The sequence below is a fragment of the Pristiophorus japonicus genome, chromosome 12 (assembly GCF_044704955.1).
Source record: "Pristiophorus japonicus isolate sPriJap1 chromosome 12, sPriJap1.hap1, whole genome shotgun sequence".
Taxonomy (NCBI): Eukaryota; Metazoa; Chordata; class Chondrichthyes; family Pristiophoridae; genus Pristiophorus; species Pristiophorus japonicus.
In genome coordinates this window covers 202,200,819-202,216,430 of record NC_091988.1, presented here as the reverse complement: position 1 = coordinate 202,216,430, position 15,612 = coordinate 202,200,819, and the positions used below count along the sequence as shown (strand labels likewise).

The 15,612-nt window shown below is 43.9% G+C and overlaps 1 protein-coding gene across 1 annotated transcript in view; it reads left to right on the top strand.

The window, feature by feature from the left end:
- col9a3 (collagen, type IX, alpha 3) overlaps nucleotides 1-13,714 on the top strand; it is a 160,472-nt gene extending 146,758 nt beyond the window's left edge. The window contains exons 30-32 of the mRNA XM_070894907.1: nucleotides 1,707-1,889; nucleotides 4,138-4,215; nucleotides 12,629-13,714. Coding sequence (XP_070751008.1) covers nucleotides 1,707-1,889; nucleotides 4,138-4,215; nucleotides 12,629-12,810 — 443 coding nt within the window. The 3' untranslated portion in view covers nucleotides 12,811-13,714. The remainder of the gene's footprint in view (nucleotides 1-1,706; nucleotides 1,890-4,137; nucleotides 4,216-12,628) is intronic.
- Nucleotides 13,715-15,612: the final 1,898 nt, after the last annotated feature.

Genomic DNA, 15,612 nt, shown 5'->3' with positions numbered 1-15,612 from the left:
TTTTAAGAAAGGAGGGAGAGAGAAAACGGGGAATTATAGACCAGTTAGCCTGACATCAGTAGTGGGGAAAATGTTGGAAACAATTATTAAAGATGAAATAGCAGCGCATTTGGAAAGCAGTGACAGGATCGGTCCAAGTCAGTATAGATTTATGAAAGGGAAATCATGCTTGACAAATCTTCTAGAATTTTTTGAGGATGTAACTAGTAGACTGGACAAGGGAGAACCAGTGGATGTGGTATATTTGGACATTCAAAAGGCTTTTGACAAGGTCCCACACAAGAGATTGGTGTGCAAAATTAAAGCACATAGCATTGGGGGTAATGTATTGATGTGGATAGAGAATTGGTTGGCAGGCAGGACGCAGAGAGTCGGGATAAATGGGTCCTTTTCAGAATGGCAGGCAGTGACTAGTGGGGTGCCACAGGGCTCAGTGCTCGGACCCCAGCTATTTACAATATACATCAATGATTTAGATGAAAGAATTGAGTGTAATATCTCCACGTTTGTAGATGACACTAAGCTGGGTGGTGGTGTGAGCTGTGAGGGGGGCGCTAAGCGGCTGCAGGGTGACTTGGACAGGTTAGGTGAGTGGGCAAATGCATGGCAGATGCAGTATAATGTGGATAAATGTGGGGTTATCCACTTTGGTGGCAAAAACACGAAGGCAGAATATTATCTGAATGGTGGCAGATTAGGAAAAGGGGAGGTGCAGCGAGACCTGGGTGTCATGGTACATCAATCATTGAAACTTGGCATGCAGGTACAGCAGGCGGTGAAGAAGGCAAATGGTATGTTGGCCTTCATAACTAGGGGATTTGAGTATAGGAGCAGGGAGGTCTTACTGCAGTTGTACAGAGCCTTAGTGAGGCCTCACCTGGAATATTGTGTTCAGTTTTGGTCTCCTAATCTGAGAAAGGACGTTCTTGCTATTGAGGGAGTGCAGCGAAGGTTCGCCAGACTGATTCCCAGGATGGCAGGACTGACACATGAGGAGAGACTGGATCGACTGGGCCTGTATTCACTAGAGTTTAGAAGGATGAGAGGGGATCTCATAGAAACATATAAAATTCTGACAGGACTGGACAAGTTAGATGCAGGAAGAATGTTCCCGATGTTGGGGAAGTCCAGAGACAGGGGACACAGTCTAAGGATAAGAGGTAAGCCATTTAGGACTGAGATGAGGAGAAACTTCTTCACTGAGAGAGTTGTTAACCTGTGGAATTTCCTGCCGCAGAGAGTTGTTGATGCCAGTTCATTGGATACATTCAAGCGGGAGTTAGATATGGCCCTTACGGCTAAAGGGATCAAGGGGTATGAAGAGAAAGCAGGAAAGGGGTACTGAGGTGAATGATCAGCCATGATCTTACTGAATGGTGGTGCAGGCTCAAAGGGCCGAATGGCCTACTCCTGCACCTATTTTCTATGATTCTATGTACGCAGTACTCTAGGTGTCCTCACCAACACCCTGTACAGTTGAAGCAGGACTTCCCTACTTTTATACTCCATCCCCCTTGCAATAAAGGCCAACATTCCATTTGCCTTTTCTTCCGTTTTGCTTTGTAACAGAGGTGAAGAGTCTGAATTGTAAAAGATGTCTGCAGTGTACTAACACCAGAATCCACAAGATAATAGGAACTTAAAACTCCACCAAGAATGACAATTTAATAATGAAATAATGATTTTTAAAAAATTCCTTCTTGCAGATCAAATTGCCTTGTTAGCCAATAACCTGAGGAGGCCATTGGCCCCTGGAATGACAGGACGGCGCGGACCCCCTGGTCCTCCAGGCCAACTTGGGACTAAGGGTGCAGTTGGCCACCCGGGCAGACGAGGCCTGCCAGGAATTAGTGGCCCATCGGGAGAGCTTGGCGACACAGGCCCTCGAGGTACGAACAAGTCGGAAGGGTTTAAATTCACGTCGAATATGGTCCGTGAGGTGATACTTCACAATTTGGGTTCCAGAGAGTACTCTTCACCTTTACGCGTAAAAGTTTAAAAAAACTTTCTTTTAAAAGTTGAGACGTTGATACTGCTGTAGCTGCCGTGTTTTAATTGTAATTTGCTTTCGGGAGATCATGTGGGCGACACTGGCAGGGCCGTGTTTATTGCTCACCCCGAGACACCCTGAGAAGATGGTTGTGGATTGTCTGCTCGAACCGCTGTACTGCTCGTGCTGATGGTGTTCCCAGAATATTGTTGGGTAGGGACTTAGAATCAGAGAAATTTATAGCACAGGAGGAGGCCATTTCTACCCACTGTGTCCACACCGGCCAACAAGAGGCTACCCAGCTTAATCCCACTTTCCAGCTCTCGGTCCGTAGCCTTGCAGTTACGGCACTTCAGGTGCACATCCAAGTATTTTTTAAATGTGGTGAGGGTTTCTGCCTCTACCACCCTTTCAGGCCGTGAGTTCCAGACCCCCACCACCCTCTGGGTAAAGTATTTTTCCCCTCGAATCCACTCTAAACCTCCCCCCAATTACTTTAAATCTATGCCCCATGGTTGTTAACCCCTTTACCGAGGGAAATAGGTCCTTCCTATCCACTATATCTAGGCCCCTCATAATTTTATACACCTTAATCGGGTCCCCCTCAGCCTCCTCTGTTCCAAAGAAAAAAGAGCCAGCATCTCCAATCTTTCCTCATAGCCAATGTTCCAGGATATTCATTTCCAGGATTTGGAGGAACAGTGGTGCTTGTCCAATTCAGGATGGTGTGTGACTTGGAGGTGATGGTGATCCCGTGACATTGCTGCTCTTGTCTTTCTCGGTGGAAGAGGCCGCACTTGGATGGAGGTACTGTGGAGGTAACCTGGTGAGCTGCTGCAGTGCATCTTCTGCCACAGTGTGCCAGTGATGGAGGGGTGGGTAGCAAGTCCAACCCAGTGAACTGCTTTACACCATCCAGAAGCCCAGAGTTTGAATTCCGAGATTGCTTGCCTCTGGGCCCATTGGTGAAGCGTTGAGGCCCAGTGTCCTGCTCAAGTTTGAAAGTGGTTGAGAAACACCTAATGGCCACATGACCTATCGGCTCCTGTTGGTTGGATCAGAGACAATATGCCCACAATTTACGCAGCGAGTTGGTAAGGGAAAGGTAAATGGATCAGGGAAGGTTTGGCCACATTGGGTATCTCAAAGAGCTCCGCACTCTTGGTGGATCCAACTTTAAGCACCTGTGAAGCCTGCCTCCAGGTTTGGCTGTTTGAGCTGATGGAGCTTTTCATACAGCATCGTGCCTGTCCAATTAGTCCCACTTCTCTGCCCTTTCCCCATGGCCCTGCAAATCTTTCCTATTCAACTATATATACAATTTGCTTTTGAAAGTCACTGTTGAATCTGCTTCCACCGCCCTTTCCGATCGTAAAAACTCCTCGTTTTATTTTCCCTTCACCTCTATGAGCTTTGTGCTTCTGGTGGTTTTTGGTGTTTTTGTTCAAAGCGTGGTGCCTGTTGCTTCCTGTTTCTTCAGTGGAATTTATAACCTGAAGCACAAAGTCCCTGTAGACTTTTCGTTTTGTTTTTTTTGCTCAAGACAGCTGTCTGACATGCGTATCGCCATCTTTAAAAGTCTCCAAATCCAACTACATGGGTTAGGGTTAGGTAGAGTTTCTGTTTGCCCGAGAGGCAGTGCACACTCTTTCTTGTTGCCACACACTTTGTTTACCTGTGTCCAGCGAGCTTAAGTGTAGGTTAGAAGAAAAACAAAGGGTTGAGAAAACTCCCGAGTGTGTGCCTAATTACTGCTGGAGTTCAACCAGCTGCCACACAGCCCAGAGCATGGCTATCTCCCTAACAGCACTGTGGGAGTTCCTTCACCACACGGACTGCAGCGGTTCAAGAAGGCGGCTCACCACCACCTTCTCAAGGGGCAATTAGGGATGGGCAATAAATGCCGGCCTTGCCAGCGACGTCCACAAATAAAAGAAAAAAATTATCCGCACTGTATATTGAAAAGAAAGTTGGTAGAGAATAAATGTAAATTACTGAAGACCAATTTATTGAAGGTAGTACCTCTCTAGATTAGTATTAAAATGGAGAACACATTGTGGAAAGCTTGTGTGATTGTACTCAGCTCTCGACAGCTCCGTTGAATGAGGCTGTGCCCACTCTGAATCTTGCTCTTTGTTCAACTCAAGGTGACACAGGTGTAAGGGGAGACAAGGGTGTTCTCGGCAAAGCAATTGATGGCATGGTGGGACCTCAAGGACCTCCAGGTAAGCTGCTTAAATACTAGGAATCATTTTACAAATTTGTACTCGCAGCAAGGAGCTTTGCCCTCCGGGGCACGGACTTGGAGTTTATGTGTGGGGCCGCTGTGATATTTCATTCATTAACTGTATTAAATTTTGCATTAAAGGAAACGCTTATCATTAATCATTCTGCTCCAGAATAATGTTCAAAGAACGGGTGCTGACTGTGATGTGCAATAGGCAGTTTATTATACACGAAGGATACAGAAATGTTACTGCCTATCTCTGTAACCTCCTATAACCCTCTGAGATCTCTACGCTCCTCCAATTCTGGCCTTTTGCACATCCCTGATTTCCAACGCTCCACCATTGGTGGCCGTACCTTCAGCAGCCTAGACCCCCAAACTCTGGATTCACTCCCTAAACCTGTTTGCCAGGAATGAAAATATAACAGCCTGCGATGAAGCACTCCTTTAACATTTGTTAAAACATTAATGAGCCATTGTCAAAAAATTCATTAATCAGCTAGTCGAAAAGCTTTATGGGAATCAGATTACATCCTTTCTCATTAAAAACATAGCGGTGTCAGATCCACTACACTGATTAACAGAGGCAGAGAAACACGCAAAATACTTTCTGATCTTTGGTTTGAGGCAGATGAAGACAAGACTGATGTAGAGCTTCTTAACAAGATGGAACAATTATTTGCTGGATAGACCAATGAAACATATGAACGCTATATTTTTAAACAATTGGGACTAAGATCATGATGAAAAAACACAGTCAAATGTAATGGACCTGCATTGGCTCCCAGTTAAGCAACCTTGATTTTAAAATTCTCATCCTTATTTTCAAGTCCCTCTATGGCCTCGCCCCTCCCTATCTCTGTAATCTCCTCCAGCCCCACAACACCCCCCCCCCCCGCCCCGAGATATCTGCACTCCTCTAATTTTGACCTCTTGAGCATCCCCGATTTTAATCGCTCCACCATCAGTGGCCATGCTTTCTGTTTTTCCTGGGCCTCCTCTTTGCCTCTCTACCTCTCTTTCCTCCTTTAAGACCAAGCTGCCCTAATATCTCCTTATGCGGCTCGGTGTCAAATTTTGTTCGATAATCGCTCCTGTGATGCGCCTGGGGATGTTTTACTGCGTTAAAGGCGCTATATAAATGCCAGTTTTGTTGTTGTCGATCTACAGAGCTTAGTGTGAAGATGCAACGATAGTGATATAAAATAATCCAATCTGTGACAGAATAGTTATTGGTATACAAAACAGGAGACTTTTATCAGAATCAAAACTGATATTGAAAGCTTTCATTAACGATTATAAAGTGAGTGAACTGGCAACAAAGGAGCTGAAGGAAAGAACTCCTCGAAAGAAGTGTAATGTTCAGTGAGACAGCCGGAGGAAGTGACACCAGATGTGGAGCCCAAGCAATGTTTGGAAGCTCCCGAGACTGGAAAGCAACGGGTCAGAAAGAAAAAGAAACTGTCCTGCTGGGGGTTGGACATGTGGAGTACGTCGAGAATAGAAGCACGTCACAACCCAAAGGCCAGGTATCGCAAGAGGGGCAAACAATGGCCACATCCTGTAGTTGAAGCTAATGGTGATGCAGAAAACAGTCACGTTCTCTTGCTTAAATTTGCTGGATGTGTAGAAGACCAATATGTCAAACGATGATATGTCAAACTGCTCATAAACATACTTCAGCTCGACTGTAAAGCTACTGTCAATGCCCTACCTTAGATTGGTTGATGACCCAACTGACAGAACCAGAGAATTCTAAATCTTTAATGCTTATGTTCAATAAAGCAGAAGCAAAGCCTTGGAAGAAAAGGGGATAAAATTAGAACTTGGAAAGACGGGAGTAAATAATGGACAGTCAGCATGGATTTGTAATGGGCAAATCAAGTCTGGTAAATGTAACAGTTTATTGAGGAAACAATGGAGTGTATTGATAAAGGAAATGCCGCGGATTTTGTATATATAGATTTTCAAAAGGTTTCTGATAAGGTGCCTGAGAGGAAGCTTGGGATTAAGGTGCATGGCACTGAAGGGAATGTGTCAGCATGGATAGTAATTTGGTGAAAGCAGGAGAAAACAGAGCAGTGGGTAATGGATGTAGTTTGCACTGGAGGAAGGTAACTAGTGGTGCCACCCCCCCCCAGGGGCCAATGTCAATGTTGGGATATTGATCTTCTCGATATAGCGAGATGATTTGGACTTGGGTATAGGATACAATATCAACTTTTGCCGACCATACAGAGAATAGGGCGCATGGTTAAGTGACTTTAGGACGACATAAGCTGGAATGTAGATTGGACAGATAGCAGATGAAATGTTGTGTTTTTTTATAAAGGAAGCAGCATATAGGGCCCTAGGGTTTATTAATAGGCATTTGGATGTACCAGATGGAGTGTGGAGTCTGCTGACTTATCTTTTAACACCATTTGAAAGATGCAGATTGTTGTGCATGTCGCTTGGACTCTCTCCTGCTGCTGAGTAATTGGAGGAGACTTCATAGGACACATGAAAGGTCCTCTGAAGGTGAAATAAAACCAGATCCTGCTCGAGCTAAAGCAGTGCTTAAGATTCTCTCTTCGACCAACAAAGAAAGCATCCAAAGAATTCTTGGAATGACTATCTGTATCAGTGTACTCCAACGTGACTGCTCCTCTATGTGACCGACTGAATGCAGGAAATGACTTTACACGGGACTGTCGGGATCTGACGGGATAAAGTCAAGAAGAATATCCCTGAGTCATACCAAAATTCTTTGATCTCAATAAAGATGTACTTCTTCAGTGTCACATCTCCTTGCATCTCTTGCAGACAACATTAAATCCTTACTTTTGAAGATGTAACATCATTCTCCAGAACCATTTGGGTGTACTATAATTAGGGTCTGCTTCAAAATGGCTTCAAGTGCTTTGTAATCACTTTCTGCAGTAAATTTCTTTGGACCAAAAACAATGACTTCAGATGAGTTTTCCAATATGAGCAGACTCTACAGTGCACACCTCTAACAGTGTGTTGCCTCTGAAGGCGGACTGGGAAATTGCCTCAATATCGCTTAACAGAAACTGAGATCAAGGGGGTGAAATAAGTCTAGGGCGCAAAATGGGGGAATAACCAATAGTCAGCCTGTTTTTCGCCCCGCCTCATTTTCTTTTCAACGGAAGAAAATTGGGTGGGGTGTAAAAACAGGCTGCTGATTCGCTATCATCCACTTTACACTACTTACTGCCCAAGGCTAATTTCACCCGCAGAGCCTGCTCATGTTGGAAAACCAATCTTAAGTCATTGTTTTTGGTCTGAAGAAATTTAATGTAGAAAGTGATCGCAAACCACTTGAAGGCATTTTGAAGGAGACTCTAATTATAGTGCAATGGTTCTGGAGAATTATGTTAAAAGTACGGATTTAATGTTGTCTGCAAGAGATGTTTTCTGTTGGCCTGCTGAGCATAGCATATCAACAACAACTTGCATTTATATAGCTCCTTTAATGTAGGAAAATGTGTTTAACAAGAGCGTTATCAATAAAAGTTTGACTACCTCCTAGGACCAGAAAGGTTGGCAGTGAGGGAGTCATGTCGATCAATAAACTTTGGGAAACAGGAAAAGAAATGGAAACCATCAATACACCTATCGGAGGATGGAATGAACTCGACTCTGGAATAAATGAAGATCTTAAATGGTTGGGGATGATAATTAGAAAAGGATAGCCCGACACAACAAATGTCATGCCAACCTAGAATTTGTTCTTGAGATGTGAGCGATGGCGATAAGGTCACACTTATTGACCATCCCTAGTTGCCCTGCGAAGGAGGCGGTCAGATGCCTACTTGTAGTCCTTGTGTTGGCGGTGATTCCGCGATGGTGTCAGACAGGGAATTCCAGCATTTTGGCCCAGTGATGAAGGAATGGTAATACAAATCCAAGTTAGGGTGGTGTGCGACTTGGAGGAGAACATGGTGGTGATGGTGTTCCGATTACATTGTTGCTCTTGTCCATATTGGTGGTAGAGGCTGGGGAATTCCTTCTCGATTGTACTTGCTGCAGCCACAGTAGACCAGTGGTGGAGGGAGTGGATATTGAGCTCAATGGCAAGTGTCTGCCTGTGTGTGTGTGTGTCCTTGTACATGTATTATACATGGTTTCTCTGTGTATATGTTCATGGTGTGTATTTATTTGTGTTAAGTACAAAGAAGTAGGGGGTCCATGAACAGAAATCACTAAAAGCTAGTGGAGAGGTACAAAAAAGTAATTTAAAAGGCTAATGGAATGTTGGCCTTTATCTCGAGGCGGCTGGAATACAAATGCGTGGAAGTTTTGTTACAGCTGTAGAGAGCTCTGGTTAGACCCTATCTGGAGACTTGCATTCAGTTCTTGGCACCGCACCTCGTCACAACAGCGACTACACTTTAAAAAAAAATACTTCATCGGCTGTAAAGCACTTTGGGACGTCCTGAGGTTGTGAAAGGTGCTACAGAAATGCAAGTCTTTTTTCTCAGGAAGGATATATTGGCCTTGGAAGGGGTGTCGTGCACATTCCCCAGAATACCAGGCTTAAAAGGGTTAAATTATGAAGACAGGTTGCACAGACTAGGCGTATTCCTTTGAATATAGAAGATTAGGGGGAATCTGATCGAGGTGTTTAAGATGATTCGGTCGGGTAGATCGAGAGAAACTATTCCCTCTGGTGGGGGGCTGGGGAGTCCAGAACAAGGGGCAGAACCTTAAAATGAGAGCTCGGCCGTTCAGGGGTGATGTCAGGAAACACTTCTTCACACAAAGGGCAGTGGGAATCTGGAAATCTCTCCCCAGAAAGCTATCGTGACTGGGGGGTCAATGGGAAATGTCAAACCGGAGATTGATAGGTTTTTGTTAGACAAGGGTATTAAAGGTTACAGAACCAAGGCGGGTAAATGGAGTTAAGATACAGATCACCCATATTCTAATTGAATGGCGGAATTGGCTCGAGGGGCTGAATGGTCTCCTCCTGTCCCTGTGTATGTAAGTCCAGGGCCGCTCTACTTGGAACAGATTTAGGTAACAATGACCTGAACTGAATTTTAAATTTGATTCTCAGGTTAGAGTTAAATTTTCACTAAGATTAACAATGGGATGACAACTAAGTTAAAGAATCAGTAAGAAAAGTTCATACAATAATCTTTAAAAGAAAGACTTGCATTTATATAGCGCCTTTCACGACCACCGGACATCTCAAATCGCTTTACAACCAATGAAGTACTTTTGGAGTGTAATCACGTAGGAAACGCAGCAGCCAATTTGCGTACAGCAAGCTCCCACAAACAGCAATGTGATAATGACCAGATAATCTGTTTTTATTATGTTGGTTGAGGGATGTCAGCAACAGCAGACATTGACGATGAGGTCCAATACTGCCTTCAATGTGCCAGTGCAGCCTTCGGTTGCCTGAGGAAGAGAGGAGTGTTTGAAGACCAGGACCTCAAATCTGGTACCAAGCTTATGGTCTACAGGGCAGTAGTGATACCCTCCTTTTTGGCTCAGAGACGTGGACTATATACACAGCAGACACCTCAAAACACTGGAGAAATACCACCAGTACTGCCTCCGCAAGATCCTGCAAATCCATTGGCAGGATAGACGCACCAACGTCAGTGTTCTCGCTCAGGCCAATATACCCAGCATCGAAGCATTGACTACACTCAATCAGCTCCGTTGGGCAGGCTACATTGTCCGCATGCCCGACACAAGACTCCCAAAGCAAGCGCTCTACTCAGAATTTTGACACGGCAAGCAAGCCCCAGGTGGGCAGAGGACACCCTCAAAGCCTACTTGATAAAGTGCAACATCCCCACCGCTCCCTCAGCACCGCACTGGAGTGTCATTCTAGATTTATGTGCATAAATCCCTGGAGTGAGACCTGAACCCACAACCTTCTGACTCAGAGGCGAGAGTGCTACCCACTGAGTCACAGCTGACACTGTAACCAATAATCTTTGCCAAGCTTTAACACCTACCTTTAAAATACTAACTGTTTGGTTGCTGTAGAGTCATTTTTGCACTAACATAAAAACAATAGCAAATTTCTCAGATCAGCAACAAGTTGTCAAGTCTGAAAGAAATATTATCCCATTGATCATGTTGAGACTAAGGGCTCAAGGACTGATATGGCCTGTCTATATTACCTTCTGACTCTTGTCTGGTGCACATGCAGGGTGTGGGGGGGGCATTTTACGTAGCCATAGGACGCAAATTGGTTCAAAGCTCTTGCTCCTTAAAAAAGAACTTGGAAAAATACTCATCTTCATATGCGCTTAAAAATGACATCTGTAACATAACTTGTTATTGATTGGCGATTGAACCTGGGACCTTCCTGGGCTGTATGTATTAGTGTCAGCTGTGGCTCAGTGGGTCAGAAGGATGTGGGTTCAAGTCTCACTCCAGGAACTTGAGTACATAAATCTAGGCTAATGCTGCAGTGCAGTGCTGAGGGAATGCTGCACTGTCAGAGGTACCGTCCTTTGGATGAGATGTTAATCCAAGGTCCCATCTGCTCTCTCAGGTGGACGTAAAAGATCCCGCAGCACTATTTTGAAGAAGAGTAGGGGAGTTACCCCGGTGTCCTGGCCAATATTTATCCCTCAATCACTAAAATAAACAATACCTGGCCATTATCACATTGCTGTTTGTGGGACCTTGCTGTGTGCAAATTGGCTGCTGCGTTTCCTATATTACAACAATGTACTTCATTAGCTGTAAAGTGATACCGTACATCCTGAAGCAGTGAAAGGCACTATATAAATGCAAGTCTTTGTTTTCTTTCTGTATGACTCAGGACCATGTCACTCACTACATGTACAGCTATCCATGGGGATGGGCAGGAGTCATTAAAATGCATTTTAAAAGCAGGGAATGCCGATTTTCTCATCCATAGAATATTGGAGCACAGAAACTGAACATTTGACGTATAAATCTGTGCCAGTGCTTTCCTGAGACCCATCTGCATTCCCTGACTCCAGCTCACCCCGTATGTTTTAATATTCCTCATCAAGCAACAATTGTATTCCCTTGTAGAGCAATTTATGGACGCTGCTTCAGCACTGGTTTTGCGGCAGATAATTCCAGATTCTAACCATCCACCCTGTAAATGTTGTATGTCTAACCTCCCATTAATTCCTGTTCTGAAGTATGTGCCTTCTCATTACCGTCAGTGCAAACTATCACGTGTTACCTCATCATAGCCTTTTGTGAAATTAAGGTCCTATCATCAGGTCCAGCTCTAGTAAAAAGCTCCAACTTCCTAACCCTCATCCCTGGTGACATCCGAGTAAATCCATGCTGCACTTTTTAACTATTGCGTTTTATATATTTCCTATAATGTGCTACCTAAAACTACTCCAGCTCCACCCCAACTAAAGTACAAGTTGAACAGCGTCTCCTTGCTTTTATATTTTACAGTCCAGATACAAAACCAAGAACTCCATTTCACTTTTTTATGGCCTTACAGAGTGGTCAGACTATTTGTCCGACATCCAATCTTGAATAAGCTACAATTTCCTCCAGCTAAATGTTGGTAAGACTGAAGTAAGGCTCTTTTGCCCCGCCACAAACTCCATTTCCTTGCCATCGACTCCATTACCCCTCCCTGGACGTTGTCTCGGGGTGAACCAGACTGAGTTTCCGACCCCTAAATGATCTTCATGACAAAGTCTGCTTGTTTTCACCTCTCATGTCGCCTGTCTCAGCCCATCTGCTGCTGAAACTCTCCAGCATGTTTTTATCATGTCCACACTTGACTATTCCAATGTTCTCCTGGCTGGCTTCCCCAACCATCCGTAAACTTCAGCGTAAGCCCTGCTACCCAAATCTTATGCCTCACAAAGTCCTGCTCACCTATCTTCCCCATCCTCACTGACTTACATTGGCTCCCAGTCCCCTAACACTTTAAATTTAAAATTCTCATCCTTGTGTTTAAATCCTTTCATGGCCTCACCCCTCCCCATCATTTTAATCTTCTCCAGTCTTATAACAACTAGTCCACCCACCAGTATTCGTCTTTAACTTTTGTGCATCCCCTCATTAAATGGTGACTATGCCTGGAGCTGCCTGGGCCCCACACTGGTATTCTATCCACAAATCCCTCCGCCTCTCTACTTCCCCTTCCTCCTTTTAAGATCATCCTTGAAACCCATCTCTTCCATCATCCTCCGTAACATCTCCTTTGTCTCAGGTGCCCATTTTTGGTTGATTTTTGGGAAGGGCCTCAGGTCGTTTTTCTCTTTGAAAGGTGCTGTATGTTATCACTGTTATGACCTATTTGTGTTGCCACCTCTTTACTGACTTGTAAATCTGACCACCAAGGTCCCGCTACTCAATTACCTGTGCTATGGTTTGAATTGCCACAGTCCCTTCCTTTCTCTCACTTTCTGTCCGTTTCCCATCTGTAGGACCCGCAGGAGCTATGGGACTCAGTAAGAATGGGCGAGATGGAGCAATTGGAGACCCAGGCTATCCTGGAGAGCAGGGACGACCCGGAAGGAATGGCGCTATGGGAACCCCAGGAATCTGCGACACATCTGCTTGCCAGGGAGCTATCGCAGCAGTAAAATCATCATCCAAAAAATCGTGAAAGGCATGATGACAGAAGCAAATAGAAAGTTAACTTGAAGCACAGCCTGAGATTCTCCTGAGATTGAGTGAATAGAAAGAGGCAACAACAAAAAAAAGACAATTGATCAATGTTTCGATTCCTGGTACCAAAGTGTCCTATGAATATGTACATGTGAAGGTGCTAAAAACAGACACTTCGCTTTTAATCGTGTTTCTATATCATTTTTCAATTCTGTTTTGAGATCTGTAAAGATTTATCTGCAGTTAGTCTTGTCTGGTTAGAATTTTCCACTTTTTAAACACTTACTTCCTTAGTTTGGCTACTCCATTTCTTCTCATTGTCTGTTAAACAATACTATCGATTATAAATGCTTACCTCAATACAAAGCACCCTATAGTAATTATTGATGTTACAGTATCTGAACTGTGAGGGGTTACACTGTACATATGATATAAATTTAACGGTCATAATGTTTTATATAATACCCTAAATTCAGAACCAATAACAGTTTCCAATTTCAGACCTTTTATGTAACTAAATGGTTATGGGCAAAGGAGATTTATACTATTTGTGCCCCTCTGTGTTTTTTTTGAACAAAAGTCTGGTTGACCCTACCCTTTCCCTGAATGTGCGCATCTCCTAGTTTAACACGCTGTGTGTGGAAACTGCAATAGTTTATGTGAATTCTAGGTAACAATCTATGGCTTGTTGTTACTGCAATCTGTCCCATTTTGTAACTTTTTCCATAAATTAAAAAATCCCTGTCAAACTCCTGCATCCACTGTACGGTGCCGGAACCAGTCAGTATCCTTGACTTAAAATAGTATTTATTATCTGCGGGTGCCTGTTGTCTGTAAAATAAAGCTGTTGCCACCAACTGTTGTAAGATAATGAATAAAGCCACTTTTCAGAAATAAAAACACTTAACTTAGTCCCAGCAATTGCCAATCTGAACCAAGTTCCAGCTCAGACAAGAAGGCAGTGCTCCATAACCAAGAACATTAACTTGTGTAGCATGTATAGGGGCGAGATGAGGAGAATTATTTTTAAACTCAGCAAGTTATGATCTGTAATGTGCTGACTGAAAGGGTGGTGGAAGCAAATTCAATAGTAACTTTCAAAAGGGAATATGATATATATATATATATATATTTGAATAGGAAAGATTTGAAGGGCTATGGGGAAAGGGCAGGGAAATGGGATTAATTGGAGAGCTTTTTCAAAAGAGTCACCACAGGCACGATGGGCCGAATGGCCTCCTCCTGTGCTGTATGATTCTATAACTGGAAAAAGCCATATATATATATTTCTCACTTCTGTGAATTATTGAAGGATTACCAGCGCAACACACAGTTCATGATACACTGTCACTTTGTGCTGTCTAAAAAGATAACTGATCACTGCAGAAGTGTATGTCTTATTTTCAGCTCCTGCACACACTTTCAGGAAGATGGGTATATTACATATGCATCGGTGGGGCTGATCTTTGCGAGCAAGATGTGGCATGTGATGGAGGACATATTTCTGTCATCTTATATTCGGGTACAACAGACATATAAATGGCAATCGTCTGCTGAGAAAATGGCACTGCCCCATGCAACGTGCAAATTGGAATGAAGTTTTCAATGCATTCTTTGTGAGTGCTATCAACCAGATTACCAGACCTTGCTGAGTTAGTGCACCTCTTGCTGAGTTAGTGGGTTATAGGTTCGAGCCTCATTTGGAGGTCCCGGGAGTATGGCGAGGCGAGTTGGAAACTAACTCGCTGCTGCAGAAATCAAGCCTGGGCTATTTGAACTCCCGGGCCTTACTAACATGGTCACTTCCTGCCTGGAATAGAGGAGAAGGCTGGAGCAGTGGAAGCCAAAGCCTTATTTGCAGGACCCGGAGAAGCACTCCTGCTCCTACACAGAAAAACTTACCTTTCAGGGTCTCCTCACGTCCCCATCCTGGTCCAGCCTGACCAGAAAGTTGCAGTGGCTTTCCCCCTCAGACCAGAGTTAAAATTGCAATCGGGGGCCCAATGACATCATCAGATTCTTATCTGCATACTTAAAGGGCCCCGTTGGCTTTGGGCATGCAGCTAGGCCATCCATTCAGATGCCTGGCTAAAAATTACAGGCGGTGAGATCTCGAGGGCAGGTAAGTAACCTGGGCGATTTTAACTGCCCACCTACCCAGTTTCTGCTGGGCGGGTATGGTAAAATTAGTTCCCAAAGGACTTCGATGCCAGTGTGCCACATGAGTTAGCCATGGCAATGGATATAAATCAGACTGCAATGGATATGGAAGTGTAGTGGTTGTGTTACTAGACTAGTAATTCAGTGAATATAAATTCAAATCCATCTTTGGCAATTTGAGTATTTGAATTTAAAAAAAAGTTTTTAAAGCTAGTTAACAGTAAAAGTGACCATGATCAGTTGGAATGTCATAAAAACCCAACTGGTTCACAAATGTTCTTTAGGGAAGGAATCCTGCCATCCTTACCCGGTCTGGGCCTATGTATGTGACTCCAGTCTCTCACCAGAATGGGTGACTTTTAATACCCTCGGAACTGGCCTAGCAAGCCCCTCAGTTGTATCCGCACCTTCTCAGGGCAACTAGGGATGGGCAATAAATGCCTGCCTAGTCAGCGATGCCCACATCCCGAGTTTGATTTTTTTTAAATGCAATGTGTTCAAATCAGATTACAGTGGTACAGTAGATATAAACCAGATTAGAATAGGGATAATGCTGCATATATAAGCAGGCTGCAGTGAAGTACACTGGAGTCAGATGTAGCACCCATCTAAATAGTCTACTCATATTTCAAAGTTGTTT